At 41.3% G+C, this 20,603-nt stretch overlaps 1 protein-coding gene across 2 annotated transcripts in view; it reads right to left on the reverse strand.

The window, feature by feature from the left end:
- Window positions 1-20,603, reverse strand: part of KMT2B (lysine methyltransferase 2B) — a 559,096-nt gene that overhangs the window by 389,135 nt on the left and 149,358 nt on the right. For both annotated transcript variants that reach the window (XM_053690169.1, XM_053690168.1), the window contains exons 9-10: window positions 12,143-12,234; window positions 4,766-4,840 (exon numbers count right to left, since the gene is read on the reverse strand). In XM_053690169.1, the coding sequence (XP_053546144.1) occupies window positions 4,766-4,840; window positions 12,143-12,234 (167 nt within the window). The remainder of the gene's footprint in view (window positions 1-4,765; window positions 4,841-12,142; window positions 12,235-20,603) is intronic.

Raw genomic sequence — 20,603 nt, forward strand, 5'->3', positions numbered from 1 at the left:
GCAGGGAATACAATGAGTTGCTGACTGAAATATTTGATGCGTAGTAAAAGCGCCAAAAAACGGCCCCTCCCCCTCATACACAGCAGTGAGGGAGAACAGAAACTGTCAGAAAACAGATTAAGCAACTGCCAAGTGGAAAAATAATGCCCAAACATTTATTCACTCAGTACCTCAGCAAATGAAAACGATTTTACATTCCAGCAAAAACGTTAAACATAATCTCTAGTTATTAAACAGCTTTATGTATTTCTTACAGTGTAATTCTAGTGAAATACCATTCCCCAGAATACTGAAGTGTAAAGTATACATACATGACATTATATCGGTATGGCAGGATTTTCTCATCAATTCCATTGTCAGAAAATAAAAACTGCTACATACCTCTATGCAGATTCATCTGCCCGCTGTCCCCTGATCTGAAGTTTACCTCTCCTCAGATGGCCGAGAAACAGCAATATGATCTTAACTACTCCGGCTAAAATCATAACAAAAACTCTGGTAGATTCTTCTTCAAACTCTGCCAGAGAGATAATAACACACTCCGGTGCTATTTTAAAATAAACTTTTGATTGAAGATATAGAACTAAGTATAATCACCATAGTCCTCTCACACATCCTATCTAGTCGTTGGGTGCAAGAGAATGACTGGGAGTGACGTAGAGGGGAGGAGCTATATGCAGCTCTGCTGGGTGAATCCTCTTGCACTTCCTGTTGGGGAGGAGTAATATCCCAGAAGTAATGATGACCCGTGGACTGATCACACTTAACAGAAGAAACAGTGCCCAAAAACAATTTTTCACCCAGTACCTCAGATATTTAAACAATTTAGCATGCCAGCAAAAACGTTTAAAATCAAATATCATGAAATGTCATTAAACAGCCTGTTGCTAGACGTTCCCACTGCAAGTAAGGCTAAAGATTATATGCATATAGTATTACCCAGAGAAGTGCCATTCCCCAGAATACTGAAGTGTACACATATATACATAAACAGCCTGATACCAGTTGCTACTACTGCATTTAAGGCTGAACTTACATTATATTGGTATTGGCAGTATTTTCTCAGTCAATTCCATTCCTCAGAAAATAATACACTGCAACATACCTCTTTGCAGGTGAACCTGCCCGCTGTCCCCTGATCTGAAGTTTACCTCACTCCTCAGAATGGCCGAGAACAGCAAAATGAATTTTAGCTACGCCGGCTAAAATCATCCAAAAACTCAGGTAGATTCTTCTTCAAATTCTACCTGAGAAGGAACAACACACTCCGGTGCTGTTTTAAAATAAACTTTTGATTGAAGATATAAAAACTAAGTATAATCACCACAGTCCTCTCACACATCCTATCTATTAGTTGGGTGCAAGAGAATGACTGGGTGTGACGTAGAGGGGAGGAGCTATATAGCAGCTCTGCTTGGGTGATCCTCTTGCACTTCCTGTTGGGGAGGAGTTAATATCCCAGAAGTAATGATAACCCGTGGACTGACTACACTTAACAGGAGAAAAATTATTACCTTGGAAAGAGATAGTAATCTAGATTTAGATGTCATATCAGCATTCCAAGATTTAAGCCACAAAGCTCTTCTAGCTAATACAGCTAAAGACATGGATCTAACATCAATTTTGATAATATCAAAAATGGCATCACAAATAAAATGATTAGCATGTTGCAGTAAGCGAACAATGCTAGATATGTCAGAATCCAATTCATGTTGCGCTAAATTTTCCAACCAGAAAGTTGATGCAGCTGCAACATCACCCAAAGAAATAGCAGGTCTGAGAAGATGACCTGAATATAAATAGGCCTTCCTTAGATAAGATTCAAGCTTCCTATCTAAAGGATCCTTAAAGGAAGTGCTATCTTCCATAGGAATAGTGGTGCGTTAAACAAGAGTAGAAATAGCCCCATCAACTTTGGGGATCTTTTCCCAAAACTCTATAGATTTTGCTGGTAAAGGATACAATCTCTTAAACCTTGAAGAAGGAATAAAAGAAGTACCTGGCTTATTCCATTCCTTAGAAATCATATCAGAAATAGCCTCAGGAATGGGAAAAACACCTGGGGAAACCACAGGAGGTTTAAAAACAGCATTTAAACGTTTATTAGACTGAACGTCAATAGGACTGGTTACCTCAATATCCAAAGTAATTAACACTTCTTTTAATAAAGAACGCATATACTCTATTTTAAATAAATAAGTAGATTTGTCAGTGTCAATATCTGAGGAAGGATCTTCTGTTTCAGATAGATCCTCATCAGAAGAGGATACATTATTATGTTGTTGGTCATTTGAAATTTCATCAGCTAAATGAGAAGTTTTAAAAGACCTTTTACGTTTATTAGAAGGTGGAAATGCAGACAAAGCCTTCATAATAGATTCAGAAACAAATTCTTTAAAATTTACAGGTATATCATGCACATTAGAAGTTGAAGGAACTGCAACTGGCAATGTACTATTACTGATAGAAACACTATCTGCATGTAAAAGTTTATCATGACAACTATTACAAATGACATTCGGTGGAATAATTTCTACAATTTTACAACAAATGCACTTAGCTTTGGTAGAACCGATGTCAGGCAGCAATGTTCCAGCAGAAACTTCAGAGACAGGATCAGATTGGGACATCTTGCTCAAGAGAAAAAACATATAAAGCAAAATTATCTATTTCCTTAAATGACAGTTTCAGGAATGGGAAAAAAATGAAAAAGCATAGGCCTCTTGATAGAGAAAAAAGCAGGAGGCAAACATCAATGGAGTATTGAAATTATGAAAAAAAATTTGGCACCAAGGGTGACGCACAACGTAACAAACTTTTTTGGCGCCAAAAATGACCGGAAATGACACACTTGCGTCACTAATGACGCCGCCGTGTGAAAGGTCTCGCGTCACATATGACGCCGGAAATGACGAAGTTGAGTCATAAACTTATTTTTTCGCGCCAAAAAAAGTTTGCGCCAAAAATGACGCAATAAACTCTAGCATTTGACACACCCGCAATTGCAAAAAGTAGTCAAATTGAAAAAAAGACTAAACCCCAGGTAAGAAATACATTTCTTAAAAGTGTTTACATTCCCAAATATGAAACTGACAGTCTGCAGAAGGAAATACATGTACCTGACTCATGGCAAATATAAGTACAATACATATATTTAGAACTTTATATAATTGCATAAAGTGCCAAACCATAGCTGAGAGTGTCTTAAGTAATAAAAACATACTTACCAAAAGACAACCATCCACATATAGCAGATAGCCAAACCAGTACTAAAACAGTTATTAGTAGAGGTAATGGTAAACAGTATATCGTCGATCTGAAAAGGGAGGTAGGAGATGAATCTCTACGACCGATAACAGAGAACCTATGAAATAGACCCCTGTTAGGGAAATCATCATATTCAAATAAGTGATACTCCCTTCACGTCCCTCTGACATTCGCTGTACTCTGAGAGGAATCGGGCTTCAACAATGCTGAGAAGCGCAAATCAACTTAGAAATCTTAGCACAAACTTCCTTCACCAACTCCATAGGAGGCAAAGTTTGTAAAACTGAATTGTGGGTGTGGTGAGGGGTGTATTTATAGGCATTTTGAGGTTTGGGAAACTTTGCCCCTCCTGGTAGGATTGTATATCCCATATGTCACTAGCTCATGGACTCTTGCCAATTACATGAAAGAAAAGTAAATACATATATTTAAAACTTTATATTAATACATAAAGCACCAAACATAGCTGAGTGTGTCTTAAATAATGATGCATACTTACCGAAGACACCCATCCACATATAGCAGACAGCCAAACCAGTACTGAAAACTTTCAGCAGAGGTAATGGTATAAGAGTATATCGTCGATCTGAAAAGGGAGGTAGGAGGTGAATCCCTACGACCGATAACAGAGAACCCTTGAAAAGATTTCCCATGAGTGAAACCATAAAAATCAACAGGCAATACTCTCTTCACGTCCCTCTGACAAACACTGTACTCAGAGGAATTGGGCTTCAGAATGCTTAGAAGCGCTTATCATAGAATGAAACATAAAAATCAAGCACAGACTTACTTCACAACCTCCATAAGAGGCAACACGGAGGTGTATTAATAGGCATTTGAGGTTTGGGAAACTTTGCCCCCTCCTGGTAGGAATGTATATCCCATACGTCACTAGCTCATGGACTCTTGCTATTTACATGAAAGAAATCAAGTTTTACAATACACTGTCCCATTAAATTCACACAAACTCTAAACTGAAATTCATGAGTGCATTCCAGTTTCGTATAGAAATATTAACAATACTTAGTAAGTTATCACTACTTAATTGAGAGCTTCTACTGTGCACAGAGAAAATTTAAATATGTTACGAGTAAAGTAACCCCATTTCTACACCACAGTGTTGAGATCAAATTAAATACCAAAATAATATACAATATATGAGCTGTTGTGCTGTTTGAATAAAGGAGCAAGCAGAAATGTGCATAAGCTCTGAGTACAGTAAAAGCTCTCACTGAACAAGCCATAACCTTTTCTAGAAGCATTTTTGCTAATACATATAGTAAAAATGTTTCTATTGAAAATTGAAATGAACTGATAACCACGTAAAACTCAAGTCAATCAGTTAATTTTAGTTGATGCAAGCAGCACTTGTACATTTCCCTGCAAAGTCATCCAAAAACTCCTTACTAGTTCAGCTAACTAGCAAAATCACCTTCAAAATGTGTAGTGTCTTAAACTGAACTAGCTACAAAACAAATAACCAGAGAATTTATCTCACCTTAAAGTCTACACGTAAGCGATGCATACCATCTACAGACTTAAGCTTTGATGCATTTCCATTCATAGAGGATTCCTGTGGGGGGGGGGGGGGGGGAGAAATTGAAGATACTTAATGATTAATGTCAGGAATAAATAGAAGCTCCTGGCTATTTTATTTTCCTTTAACTACAAAAATGCTATTTAGTGCTTTACTATTTTACATCATTTACACTTTTATCTTTTAAAGGGACATACAAAAATTAGGTAAAAACATGCAACAGTGTATTTAAAGTGATGGTAAATTCTAGCGTTTCAAAAAAAGCTTTGATTTACCATTACTAAAAATAAAGGCAACCATAATTTAAAATTTTCAATGAGGTGCTGTTTCCACCTTTTAGCCAATAGCCATGCTAGCCTATGGCACAATGCCTAAGGGCAAGCACAGCTATTGGTTAAGAGGTGGAAACATCACCTCACTGAAAAAACTAAGCTGTGTCATGTGTGTCCTGAGGCGCTTAGGTTAGAGATGAAGCCGTGGCGAAATAAAGGTACCTATTCATGGGTATTTTTTTTAAATGATTAATAAAGGTCATCTTTACTTTTAATGATGGTAAATCCTATCGTTTATGAAATGCTAGAATTTACCATCACTTAAAAATACAGCTATAGGCATTTTCCCAACAATAGGTGTCCAAAAATGATGATCTCTTTACACTGCTGGGAGTTCTTTAGGCTGGATTTATAACTATGTAATCTGATAGGCACGACTTTACAGCGAATGTCATATCCATCTCTGCTTTACATTTGTGGAGATGTAGTACTGCTTTGCTCTGACAACAGCCTGAAGGCACATCATACAATCCTTAATAGTTTCTGACAACATCTTGAAATAGCACAATCAGATGTCAGAGAAGTCAAATGACACAACTCTGTTTGTATGAACTGTATTGAAAGAAGCAGCACTGCCATGTATTAAAAGGGACACAATACTAACTTGCTTTGTTCCATCTAAGATATTATTACAAAAAAAGCTTTAGTTATTTATTTTATTTTTTATTCCCAAGAGAACACTTTCCGTGCTTCATAATCCAACTTAATATATAAAAATAACGAATAAATCAGCCAATGAGCAACAGACACCCAAGACTTTAGGCTTAGGTTCATTTAAAGAGATATGAAACACGATTTTTGTTTTCTTTTATGATTCAGATAGAACATACAATTTTAAACATCTCTCCAATTTACTTCTTTAATAATATTTGCTTAATTCTGTTTGTATCCTTTGTGGAATGATCAGTAATGCACCACTGGGAGCTAGCTGAAAGCCAATGACAGGCATATATGTGCAGCCGGCAATCAGCTGCTTCTGACCTTATCTAGGTTTTCTTTTCAACAAAGAACAAAAATTAAATATAAATACATTGAAAACAGAATTTATGTTTACCTGATAAATTACTTTCTCCAACGGTGTGTCCGGTCCACGGCGTCATCCTTACTTGTGGGATATTCTCTTCCCCAACAGGAAATGGCAAAGAGCCCAGCAAAGCTGGTCACATGATCCCTCCTAGGCTCCGCCTTCCCCAGTCATTCGACCGACGTAAAGGAGGAATATTTGCATAGGAGAAATCATATGATACCGTGGTGACTGTAGTTAAAGAAAATAAATTATCAGACCTGATTAAAAAACCAGGGCGGGCCGTGGACCGGACACACCGTTGGAGAAAGTAATTTATCAGGTAAACATAAATTCTGTTTTCTCCAACATAGGTGTGTCCGGTCCACGGCGTCATCCTTACTTGTGGGAACCAATACCAAAGCTTTAGGACACGGATGAAGGGAGGGAGCAAATCAGGTCACCTAGATGGAAGGCACCACGGCTTGCAAAACCTTTCTCCCAAAAATAGCCTCAGAAGAAGCAAAAGTATCAAATTTGTAAAATTTAGTAAAAGTGTGCAGTGAAGACCAAGTCGCTGCCTTACATATCTGATCAACAGAAGCCTCGTTCTTGAAGGCCCATGTGGAAGCCACAGCCCTAGTGGAATGAGCTGTGATTCTTTCAGGAGGCTGCCGTCCGGCAGTCTCGTAAGCCAATCTGATGATGCTTTTAAGCCAAAAAGAGAGAAAGGTAGAAGTTGCTTTTTGACCTCTCCTTTTACCAGAATAAACAACAAACAAGGAAGATGTTTGTCTAAAATCCTTTGTAGCATCTAAATAGAATTTTAGAGCACGAACTACATCCAAATTGTGCAACAAACGTTCCTTCTTTGAAACTGGATTCGGACACAAAGAAGGCACGACTATCTCCTGGTTAATGTTTTTGTTAGAAACAACTTTCGGAAGAAAACCAGGTTTAGTACGCAAAACCACCTTATCTGCATGGAACACCAGATAAGGAGGAGAACACTGCAGAGCAGATAATTCTGAAACTCTTCTAGCAGAAGAAATTGCAACCAAAAACAAAACTTTCCAAGATAATAACTTAATATCAACGGAATGTAAGGGTTCAAACGGAACCCCCTGAAGAACTGAAAGAACTAAATTGAGACTCCAAGGAGGAGTCAAAGGTTTGTAAACAGGCTTGATTCTAACCAGAGCCTGAACAAAGGCTTGAACATCTGGCACAGCTGCCAGCTTTTTGTGAAGTAACACAGACAAGGCAGAAATCTGTCCCTTCAAAGAACTTGCAGATAATCCTTTCTCCAAACCTTCTTGAAGAAAGGATAGAATCTTAGGAATTTTTATCTTGTCCCAAGGGAATCCTTTAGATTCACACCAACAGATATATTTTTTCCATATTTTGTGGTAGATTTTTCTAGTTACAGGCTTTCTGGCCTGAACAAGAGTATCAATGACAGAATCTGAGAACCCTCGCTTTGATAAGATCAAGCGTTCAATCTCCAAGCAGTCAGTTGGAGTGAGACCAGATTCGGATGTTCGAACGGACCTTGAACAAGAAGGTCTCGTCTCAAAGGTAGCTTCCATGGTGGAGCCGATGACATATTCACCAGGTCTGCATACCAAGTCCTGCGTGGCCACGCAGGAGCTATCAAGATCACCGATGCCCTCTCCTGATTGATCCTGGCTACCAGCCTGGGGATGAGAGGAAACGGCGGGAATACATAAGCTAGTTTGAAGGTCCAAGGTGCTACTAGTGCATCTACTAGAGTCGCCTTGGGATCCCTGGATCTGGACCCGTAGCAAGGAACCTTGAAGTTCTGACGAGAGGCCATCAGATCCATGTCTGGAATGCCCCACAATTGAGTAATTTGGGCAAAGATTTCCGGATGGAGTTCCCACTCCCCTGGATGAAATGTCTGACGACTCAGAAAATCCGCTTCCCAATTTTCCACTCCTGGGATGTGGATTGCAGACAAGTGGCAGGAGTGAGTCTCCGCCCATTGAATGATTTTGGTCACTTCTTCCATCGCCAGGGAACTCCTTGTTCCCCCCTGATGGTTGATGTACGCAACAGTCGTCATGTTGTCTGATTGAAACCGTATGAACTTGGCCTTTGCTAGCTGAGGCCAAGCCTTGAGAGCATTGAATATCGCTCTCAGTTCCAGAATATTTATCGGGAGAAGAGATTCTTCCCGAGACCAAAGACCCTGAGCTTTCAGGGGTCCCCAGACCGCGCCCCAGCCCACCAGACTGGCGTCGGTCGTGACAATGACCCACTCTGGTCTGCGGAAGCTCATCCCCTGTGACAGGTTGTCCAGGGACAGCCACCAACGGAGTGAATCTCTGGTCCTCTGATCTACTTGTATCGTCGGAGACAAGTCTGTATAGTCCCCAATCCACTGACTGAGCATGCACAGTTGTAATGGTCTTAGATGAATTCGCGCAAAAGGAACTATGTCCATTGCCGCTACCATCAAACCTATTACTTCCATGCACTGCGCTATGGAAGGAAGAGGAACAGAATGAAGTATTTGACAAGAGTTTAGAAGTTTTGATTTTCTGGCCTCTGTCAGAAAAATCCTCATTTCTAAGGAGTCTATTATTGTTCCCAAGAAGGGAACCCTTGTTGACGGAGATAGAGAACTTTTTTCTACGTTCACTTTCCACCCGTGAGATCTGAGAAAGGCCAGGACAATGTCCGTGTGAGCCTTTGCTTGTGGAAGGGACGACGCTTGAATCAGTATGTCGTCCAAGTAAGGTACTACTGCAATGCCCCTTGGTCTTAGCACCGCTAGAAGGGACCCTAGTACCTTTGTGAAAATTCTTGGAGCAGTGGCTAATCCGAACGGAAGTGCCACAAACTGGTAATGCTTGTCCAGAAATGCGAACCTTAGGAACCGATGATGTTCCTTGTGGATAGGAATATGTAGATACGCATCCTTTAAATCCACCGTGGTCATGAATTGACCTTCCTGGATGGAAGGAAGAATTGTTCGAATGGTTTCCATTTTGAACGATGGAACCTTGAGAAACTTGTTTAGGATCTTGAGATCTAAGATTGGTCTGAATGTTCCCTCTTTTTTGGGAACTACGAACAGATTGGAGTAGAACCCCATCCCTTGTTCTCCTAATGGAACAGGATGAATCACTCCCATTTTTAACAGGTCTTCTACACAATGTAAGAATGCCTGTTTTTTTATGTGGTCTGAAGACAATTGAGACCTGTGGAACCTCCCCCTTGGGGGAAGCCCCTTGAATTCCAGAAGATAACCTTGGGAGACTATTTCTAGCGCCCAAGGATCCAGAACATCTCTTGCCCAAGCCTGAGCGAAGAGAGAGAGTCTGCCCCCCACCAGATCCGGTCCCGGATCGGGGGCCAACATCTCATGCTGTCTTGGTAGCAGTGGCAGGTTTCTTGGCCTGCTTACCTTTGTTCCAGCCTTGCATTGGCCTCCAGGCTGGCTTGGCTTGAGAAGTATTACCCTCTTGCTTAGAGGACGTAGCACTTGGGGCTGGTCCGTTTCTGCGAAAGGGACGAAAATTAGGTTTATTTTTGGCCTTGAAAGACCTATCCTGAGGAAGGGCGTGGCCCTTGCCCCCAGTGATATCAGAAATAATCTCTTTCAAGTCAGGGCCAAACAGCGTTTTCCCCTTGAAAGGAATGTTAAGCAATTTGTTCTTGGAAGACGCATCCGCTGACCAAGATTTTAGCCAAAGCGCTCTGCGCGCCACAATAGCAAACCCAGAATTTTTCGACGCTAATCTAGCCAATTGCAAAGTGGCGTCTAGGGTGAAAGAGTTAGCCAATTTGAGAGCATGAATTCTGTCCAAAATCTCCTCATAAGAAGAATCTTTATTGAGCGCCTTTTCTAGTTCATCGAACCAAAAACACGCTGCTGTAGTGACAGGAACAATGCATGAAATTGGTTGTAGAAGGTAACCTTGCTGAACAAACATCTTTTTAAGCAAATCCTCTAATTTTTTATCCATAGGATCTTTGAAAGCACAACTATCTTCTATGGGTATAGTGGTGCGTTTGTTTAGAGTAGAAACCGCCCCCTCGACCTTGGGGACTGTCTGCCATAAGTCCTTTCTGGGGTCGACCATAGGAAACAATTTCTTAAATATAGGGGGAGGGACGAAAGGTATGCCGGGCCTTTCCCATTCTTTATTTACAATGTCCGCCACCCGCTTGGGTATAGGAAAAGCTTCGGGGGGCCCCGGGACCTCTAGGAACTTGTCCATTTTACATAATTTCTCTGGAATGACCAAATTCTCACAATCATCCAGAGTAGATAACACCTGCTTAAGCAGGGCGCGGAGATGTTCCAATTTAAATGTAATCACATCAGGTTCAGCTTGTTGAGAAATTTTCGCTGAATCTGAAATTTCTCCCTCAGACAAAACCTCCCTGGCCCCCTCAGACTGGTGTAGGGGCACTTCAGAACCAATATCATCAGCGTCCTCATGCTCTTCAGTATTTTCTAAAACAGAGCAGTCGCGCTTTCGCTGATAAGTGGGCATTTTGGCTAAAATGTTTTTGATAGAATTATCCATTACAGCCGTTAATTGTTGCATAGTAAGGAGTATTGGCGCACTAGATGTACTAGGGGAATCCTGTGTGGGCAAGACTGGTGTAGACGAAGGAGGGGATGATGCAGTACCATGCTTACTCCCCTCACTTGAGGAATCATCTTGGGCATCATTTTCTCTAAATTTTGTGTCACATAAATCACATCTATTTAAATGAGAAGGAACCTTGGCTTCCCCACATACAGAACACAGTCTATCTGGTAGTTCAGACATGTTAAACAGGCATAAACTTGATAACAAAGTACAAAAAAAGTTTTAAAATAAAACCGTTACTGTCACTTTAAATTTTAAACTGAACACACTTTATTACTGCAAATGTGAAAAAGTATGAAGGAATTGTTCAAAATTCACCAAAATTTCACCACAGTGTCTTAAAGCCTTAAAAGTATTGCACACCAAATTTGAAAGCTTTAACCCTTAAAATAACGGAACCGGAGCCGTTTTTATATTTAACCCCTTTACAGTCCCTGGTATCTGCTTTGCTGAGACCCAACCAAGCCCAAAGGGGAATACGATACCAAATGACGCCTTCAGAAAGTCTTTTCTATGTATCAGAGCTCCTCACACATGCATCTGCATGTCATGCTTCCCAAAAACAAGTGCGCAATAGAGGCGCGAAAATGAGGCTCTGCCTATGATTAGGGAAAGCCCCTAGAGAATAAGGTGTCCAATACAGTGCCTGCCGGTTATTTTACATAATTCCCAAGAATAAAATAATTCCTCAAAGCTATGAAGTATAAAATATGCTTATATATCAATCGTTTTAGCCCAGAAAATGTCTACAGTCTTAAAAGCCCTTGTGAAGCCCTTTTTTTCTTTATGTAATAAAAATGGCTTACCGGATCCCATAGGGAAAATTACAGCTTCCAGCATTACATCGTCTTGTTAGAAATGTGTCATACCTCAAGCAGCAAAAGTCTGCTCACTGTTTCCCCCAACTGAAGTTAATTCCTCTCAACAGTCCTGTGTGGAAACAGCCATCGATTTTAGTAACGGTTGCTAAAATCATTTTCCTCTTACAAACAGAAATCTTCATCTCTTTTCTGTTTCAGAGTAAATAGTACATACCAGCACTATTTTAAAATAACAAACTCTTGATTGAATAATAAAAACTACAGTTAAACACCAAAAAACTCTAAGCCATCTCCGTGGAGATGTTGCCTGTACAACGGCAAAGAGAATGACTGGGGAAGGCGGAGCCTAGGAGGGATCATGTGACCAGCTTTGCTGGGCTCTTTGCCATTTCCTGTTGGGGAAGAGAATATCCCACAAGTAAGGATGACGCCGTGGACCGGACACACCTATGTTGGAGAAAAGTTATTTAAAATGGCATGCTCTATCTGAATCATGAATGAGAGAAAAAAAAAGGGGGTTTTATGACCCTTTAAGCGGCAAACACACCCACCTGCTCAAGTCCTTTCCTTGCTCGCAGGATCAGAGGCTGCTGCTGACTTCTGCGGGGTTTGCTCTGCTCCTCGCTGTCTTGGGGGAGAAAATCTAAGGATAAAAGCAGCACATAAGATTTTGGAGAGAACAATTTAGTAAGAAACAATGACGTAACACAGAAATATCACAACAAAAACACAAAAGGTTTACTAAATATGGGTATCACCAGTTACTTAAAGGGACAAATTACTACAAACTGGGTTACCCTAAATGAGTTTCAAATGACTTATACCAGCAGCAGAATACAAATGTATGAGAAAATATTCCTTTAGGTTTATTTTTGTATATGGAAGTCTGTTTTGTTCTTCAACACTACAACCTACTAAAATGGGTTGAGCTTACAGTGAAAAACATTTATGTAAGAACTTACCTGATAAATTATTTTTTTTCATATTGGCAAGAGTCCATGAGCTAGTGAAGTATGGGATATACAATCCTACCAGGAGGGGCAAAGTTTCTCAAACCTCAAAATGCCTATAAATACACCCCCTCACCACACCCACAATTCAGTTTAACAAATAGCCAAGTAGTGGGTGATAGAAAAAAAAGTAAAAACCATTAAAAAAAACATAACCGCCATAAAAAGGGTGGGTCTCATGGACTCTTGCCAATATGAAAGAAATGAATTTATCAGGTAAGTTCTTACATAAAAGGGAATTTATGTTTACCTGATAAATTTATTTCTTTTACGATATGACGAGTCCATGGATTTCATCCTTACTTGTGGGATATCCGCTCCTGGTCAGCAGGAGGAGGCAAAGAGCTCCACAGAAGAGCTGCATATATAGCTCCTCCCTTCCCTCCCACTCCAGTCATTCGACCAAAGTTAGGAAGAGAAAGAAAAAGCCAAGGAGCAGAGGCTTAAGTTTAACAAAAATAAAAACCTGTCTAGAAAAAAACAGGGTGGGCCATGGACTCATATCGTAAAAGAAATAAATTTATCAGGTAAGCATAAATTTCCTTTTCTTTTACAAGATATGACGAGTCCACGGATTTCATCCTTACTTGTGGGATACAATACCAAAGCAATAGGACACGGATGAAAGGGAGGGACAAGACAGGAACCTAAACAGAAGGCACCACTGCTTGAAGAACCTTTCTCCCAAAAACAGCCTCAGACGAGGCAAAAGTATCACATTTGTAACATTTGGAAAAAGTGTGAAGAGACGACTAAGTTGCAGCCTTGCAAATCTGTTCAACAGAAGCATCATTTTTAAATGCCCATGAGGAAGCCACAGCCCTAGTAGAATGAGTCGTAATTCGTTTTGGAGGCTGCTGTCCAGCAGTCTCATATGCAAGAGGGATGATACTCTTCAGCCAAAAAGAAAGAGGTAGCCGTAGCTTTCTGACCCCTACGTTTCCCAGCAAAAACCACAAACAATGAAGATGTTTGACGGAAATCCTTAGTCACCTGCAAGTAAAACTAACTTTTACGTCCAAGTTATGTAACCTACGCTCCTTCTTAGAAGAAGGGTTAGGACATAATGAAGGAACAACAATTTCCTGATTAATATTCTTGTTAGAAACAACCTTAGGAAGAAAACCAGGTTTGGTACGCAACACCACCTTATCAGAATGGAAAATAAGATAAGGAGAATCACACTAACGCAGAAAGCTCGGAAACTCTGCGAGCAGAATAAATAGCAACCAGAAATAAAAAAACTTTCCCAAGATAATAACTTAATATCTATGGAATGCATAGGTTCAAACGGAACCCCTTGAAGAACATTAAGAACTAAATTCAAACTCCAAGGAGGAGCAATTGATCTAAACACAGGTCCGATTCTAGTCAGAGCCTGACAAAAAGATTGGACGTCTGGAACATCTGCCAGACGCTTGTGTAACAAAATAGACAAGGCAGAAATCTGTCCCTTTAAGGAACTAGCTGACAAGCCCTTCTCCAATCCTTCTTGGAGAAAAGATAAGATCCTAGGAATCTTAACCCTACTCCATGAGTAGCCCTTAGAATCGCACCAATAAAGATATTTACGCCATATCTTATGATAAATCTTTCTGGTAACAGGCTTGCGAGCCTGAATTAAAGTATTGATAACCGCATCAGAGAACCCCCGCTTAGATAAAATCAAGCGTTCAATCTCCATGCAGTCAGTTGCAGAGAAATTAGATTCGGATGATGGAAGGGTCCCTGAATGAGAAGGTCCTGCCTCAATGGAAGCTTCCACGGCTGCAGAGAGGACATGTCCACTAGATTGGCATACCAAGTCCTGCAAGGCCACGCAGGAGCAATTAGAATCACTGAAGCCCTCTCCCGTTTGATCCTTGCAATCACCCGGGGAAGAAGAGCAAACGGTGGAAACAGATACGCTAGGTTGAACGACCAAGGCACTGCCAAGGCATCTATCAGTTCGGCATGAGGATCCCTGGACCTGTATCTCGGAAGCTTGGCATTCTGACGAGACGCCATCAGATCCAATTCCGGTCTGCCCCACCTGAGAATCAGAGCTGCAAAGACTTCCGGATGAAGTTCCCATTCCCCAGGATGAAACGTCTGTCTGCTCAAAAAATCTGTCTCCCAGGTGTCCACTCCTGGGAGGTAGATTGCCGACAGATAACAAGAGTGAGTCTCCGCCCACCGAATTATCTTGGATACTTCTGTCATCGCGAAGGAACTCAGTGTTCCTCCCTGATGATTGATATAAGCCACAGTCGTGATGTTGTCCGACTGAAACCGGATGAATTTGGCCGAAGCCAACTGAGGCCAAGCCTGAAGCGCATTGAATATTGCTCTCAACTCCAGAATATTGATGGGGAGTAGAGACTCCGACCGAGTCCACACGCCCTGAGCCCTCAGTTGTAGAGGTCTGAGATGAAAATGAGCAAACGGAATGATATCTATTGCCGCCACCATCAATCCAATTACTTCCCTGCATTGAGCCACTGATGGCCGAGGATTGGACTGAAGGGCTCGGCATGTATCCAGAATCTTTAACTTTCTGACTTCTGTCAAGAATATTTTCATGGACAGAGAGTCTATCAGAGTTCCCAGGAACGGAACCCTTGTCTGTGGTATCAGAGAACTCTTTTCTAGATTCACCTTCCACCCGCGAGTCGTTAAAAAGGACAGAACCATGTCGGTATGAGACTTTGTTAGTTGATAAGATGCCTAGATCAGAATATCGTCCAGATAAGGCGCTACTGCAATGCCCCGTGGTCTTAGAACCGCCAGCAGAGACCCTAGAACCTTTGTGAAGATTCTGGGTGCCGTGGCCAACCCGAAGCGAAGAGCCACGAACTGAAAATGTTTGTCCAGAAAGGCAAACCCTTAGGTACTGGTGATGATCTTTGTGAATAGGAATATGAAGATATGCATCCTTTAAATCCACGGTAGTCATATATTGACCCTCCTGGCTCAATGGAAGAATTGTTCGAATCGTCTCCATCTTGAAAGACGGGACTCTGAGAAACTTGTTTAGACTCTTGAGATCTAAAATGGGTCTGAACATTCCCTCTTTTTTGGAAACCACGAAAAGGTTTGAGTAAAATCCCTGTCCCTGTTCTGGAACTGGACAAATTACTCCCATGGTGGAGAGGTCTTTTACACAACGTAAGAACGCCTCTCTTTTTATCTGATCTACAGATAATCGTGAAAGAAGAAACCTTCCCCTTGGGAAGGAAAATTTGAACTCCAGTTGATACCCCACCCCTGGGACACAATTTCTAATGCCCAGGGATCCTGAAGGTCTCTCATCCAAGCCTGGACAAAGAGAGAAAGTCTGCCCCCTACTAGATCCGGTCCAGGATCGGGGGCCACCCGTTCATGCTGTCTTGGTAGCAGCAGCGGGCTTCTTGGGTTGTTTACCCTTGTTCCAAGCCTGGTTGGGTCTCCAGACGGACTTGGTTTGTGCAAAACTCCCCTCCTGTTTAGCGGGAAAGGCAGAGGGGACTCCCTTGAAATTTCAAAAGGAGCAAAAATAACTGTCTCCTTTGTTTAGATGTCTTATCCTGAGGGAGGAGATGACCTTTACCTCCCGTAATATCAGAAATGATCTCTTTCAATTCAGGTCCAAATAGGGTCTCTCCCTTGAAGGGAATAGCTAAAAGCTTGGATTTAGACGACAAATCCGGGGCTCTGCAAGCTAAAATGGAAAAACCTGCATTCTTAGCCGCCAACTTGGCGATCTGAAAAGCGGCATCCGTAACAAAAGAATTGGCCAGCTTAAGGGCCTTGATTCTATCCATTATTTCCTCCAAAGGAGTCTCAGTCTTAAGAGATTCTTCTAGGGCGTCAAACCAAAAGGCAGCCGCGGTTGTAACAGGTACAATGCAGGCCGTCTGTTGCAATAGAAACCCTTGATGAACAAACAGCTTCTTTAGAAGGCCCTCTAACTTCTTATCCATAGGGTCTTTAAAAGCACAGCTGTCCTCAATCGGAATAGTCGTACATTTGGCCAGTGTAGAAATGGCTCCCTCCACCTTAGGAATCGATTGCCAAGAGTCCCTAACAATGTCAGGTAAAGGGTACATTTTCTTAAACAAAGGGGAAGGAGAACACGGTATACCCGGTCTTTCCCATTCCCTGGTAATAATTTCCGAAATCCTCTTAGGAATCGGAAAAACATCAGAATAAGCAGGGACCTCCAAATATCTGTCCATCTTGCACAATTTCTCTGGAGGGCCCACAATAGTGTCACAGTCATCCAGAGTCAACAAAACCTCCCGCAGTAACATGCGAAGGTGTTCAAGCTTAAATTTAAAGGACATCACCTCTGAATCTGTCTTGGGTAATGCACTACCTGAGTCAGACAGTTCCCCTTCCGACAGAACCTCCCTACCACCCCCTTCAGAGTCCTGGGAGGGAACATCGGAGATCGCCATTAGGGAGTCAGAAGCAGCATGGACCACCTGGGTCTCTCTTCTACTACGTTTACCCTGTAATACTGGCAATTTAGATAACACTTCTGTAAGAGTTGATGACATAACTGCAGCCATATCTTGCAGAGTAAATGATGCAGACGCTGATGAAGAACATGGCGTCGTCTGCGCGGGCGTAATGGGCTGAGACGCTTGGGGGGAAAATTGTTGCTTATCCTGAACCTCATCAGTCTGATCACAATCATCATCAAATAAAATTTGGTCTTTACACTGTAATGCCCTAGTAATACATGAGGGGCAAAGTGAAACTGGGGGTTCCACAATGACATTTAAACAGCGGGCATGTATTTTGATCAATGTCATCCATTTTCACAAAAACCCAATCAAGTTTGCCAAAAAAACACTAAGTAAAAAAAAAAAAAAACAACAGTTTACAGGCAAAGTATAATGTGACTACTGTAACTTTAAGGAAAAAAACTGCACCGCATAAGTTTACAGCTTCTGAGCGCAGCTAAATGCAAGTAACACTTAAGATTTTTTTTTTTTTTTTTAAACAAAATGTCACCTCGCCGCAGCTCTGCTGTGGCGCCTACCTTCCCGCTGCCAGACTGATCTTCACACAACCCGGTACACTTAAAAGGCACTTGTAAGCAAGCAGAGGAGACTGCATGAAAAGCTTTCACTCCGGAACTGCACTATGAAAGCGCGAGAGTAGTAAGCACCCTTCGTGGGCGTAAACCAACGGCCATTACCATAGCATAATGAAATGTAAAATATAAAATACATCTAATCCCCAGCGTCAGCAGCCCAACAAAAATCACCCCACACAACATGTCCCAGCGCTTCAAGGCTCCTAAAACAATGCCTGAGTGTCTGGCAACAAACATCCGCACACATTATCTCCCAGCCCTCTATACTTAAAAATACCGGAGTCTGGAAAATAAATTGAAACGTCTTGTGCCCCTATATCCCAGCGCATCTGGGTAGAATACAACCAGAGTGTCTGGGGAGATCTATCCTAGCCCCCAAAAATAAATAGTGCCAGTACAGTTAATCTGAGAAACTTTTGCCCAGAAGAAACAAACTGCACCTACCTCCATGCTGAGGAACAGCATGATAACCTCACAGTATCAAGAGGTCCACTCTTCCTCCTGAGGTCCTGTGAAATCAGAAGGGTCTTAGTAGAGTCTAATACCATACACATAGAAGCAGAATAAGCGTGGGAGGCGCAGTGAAGCTAAAACTCCACTAGTTCCCATATCCTAACAGGCTAACACTCCAGATGCTACTCTATAATAAAATAGTACACTTTGGCACCATTTAAAAATAAAAAACTCTTGATTGAAGAATCTAAACACCTCACTTTACCTCTTCCTATCACTAACACAGGCAAAGAGAATGACTGGAGTGGGAGGGAAGGGAGGAGCTATATATGCAGCTCTGCTGTAGAGCTCTTTGCCTCCTCCTGCTGACCAGGAGGTGATATCCCACAAGTAAGGATGAAATTCGTCTCGTCATATCTTGTAAAAGAAATTATGTTTTCTTTCATGTAATTGGCAAGAGTCCATGAGCTAGTGATGTATGGGATAGTAATACCCAAGATGTGGAACTCCACAGAAGAGTCGCTAGAGAGGGAGGGATAAAAACAAAAACAGCCATTTTCCGCTGAAAAAAATTAAATCCACAACCAAAAAAAAAAAAGTTTCTCATAATTGAAAAGAAAAAACTTAAAACATAAGCAGAGGAATCAAACTGAAACAGCTGCCTGAAGAACTTTTCTACCAAAAACTGCTTCCGAAGAGGCAAAAACAAAAACGGTAGAATTTAGTAAATGTGTGCAAAGACGACCAAATTGCTAAACGTTCAATTTTCATTCCTTCAAATTTAACGATTTAAGATCCCGATGGAAAAACGTTTCTTGAGACAGAAGGTCTGTGCTTAAAGGAAGAGGCCAAGGTTGGCAACTGGATATCCGGACAAGATCCGCATAACAGAACCTGTGAGGCCATGCTGGTGCTACCAGAAACAAACGATTGTTCCATGATGATCATGGAGATCACTCTTGGAAGAAGAACTAGAGGCGGGAAGATATAAGCAGGTTGGTAAAACCAAGTAAATACTAACTCATCCGACTCCGCCTTAGGATCCCTGGACCTGGACAAGTACCTGGGAAGTTTCTTGTTTAGATGGGAAGCCATCATATCTATTTCTGGAAGACCCCACATCTGAACAATCTGAAAACACACATCTGGATGGAGAGACCACTCCCCCGGATGTAAAGTCTGACGGCTGAGAAAATCCGCTTCCCAATTGTCTACACCTGGGATATGTACCGCAGAAATTAGACAAGAGCTGGATTCTGCCCAAGAAAGTATATGAAATACTTTTTTCATAGCTAGGGGAGTGCGAGTCCCACCCTGATGATTGACATGCCACAGTTGTGATATTGTCGGTCTTCCAAACCCCTTGTGCTGTCAGAGATCCCCAAACAGCTCCCCAACCTGAAAAGACTTGCATCTGTTGTGATCACAGTCCAGGTTGGACGAACAAAAGAGGCCCCTTGAACTATATGATGGTGATCTAACCACCAAGCCAGAGAGTCGAACTTTGGGATTTAAGGATATTAATTGTGATATCCTTGTATAATCCCTGCCCCATTGATTCAGCATACAAAGCTGAAGAGGTCTCATAGAGCTGGCCTGAATGAATTTTCTTTTTTTGAGACAATGAATAGATTTTAATAAAACCCCAGACCCTGTTCCTGAAACAGAACTGGTATGATTACCCCTGAAAGCTCTAGATCTGAAACACACTTCAGAAAAGCCTGAGCCTTCACTGGATTTCCTGGAACGTGTGAGAGAAAAAAATCTTCTCACAGGAGGCCTTACTCTGAAATCTATTAGATACCCTTGAGAGACAATTCTCTGAATCCACTGATTTTAGACAGAATCTCCTCAAATTTTTTGGAAAAATTTTAATCTGCCCCCCCACCAGCTGAGCTGGACTGGCTTTGGTTTCCTAAAAGGCTTGGATTTATTCCAACTTAAAGGTTTCCAATTGGAACCAGATTCTTTGGGGGACGTATTGGCTTTCTGTTCCTTATTCTGTAGAAAAGAACGGAAAGATTAGAAGCTTTAGATTTACCCTTAGATCTTTTATCCCGCGATAAAAAACTCCTTTTTCCCCAGTGACAGTTGAAATAATGGAATCCAACTAAGAACCAAATAAATTGTTACCTTGGAAAGAAAGATAGTAATCTAGACTTAGATACCATGTCAGCATTCCAATATTTGAGCCACAAAGCTCTTCTAGCTAAAAACCGATTTAACATCAATATTGATGATATCAAAAATAGCATCAGAGATAAAATGATTAGCTTGTTGAAGCAAGCGAACAATGCTAGACAAATCAGGATCTGTTTCCTGTTGCATTAAGCTTTCCAATCAAAAAGTTGATGCAGCTGCAACATCAGCCATGGATATAGCAGGCCTAAGAATGTAGCCAGAAAATAAATAAGCTTTGCTTAGATAAGATTCAAGCTTCCTTAAAATAAGTACTATCTTCCATAGGAATAGTAGTACGTTTGG

Source organism: Bombina bombina, chromosome 8 (genome assembly GCF_027579735.1).
Source record: "Bombina bombina isolate aBomBom1 chromosome 8, aBomBom1.pri, whole genome shotgun sequence".
Lineage (NCBI taxonomy): Eukaryota > Metazoa > Chordata > Amphibia > Anura > Bombinatoridae > Bombina > Bombina bombina.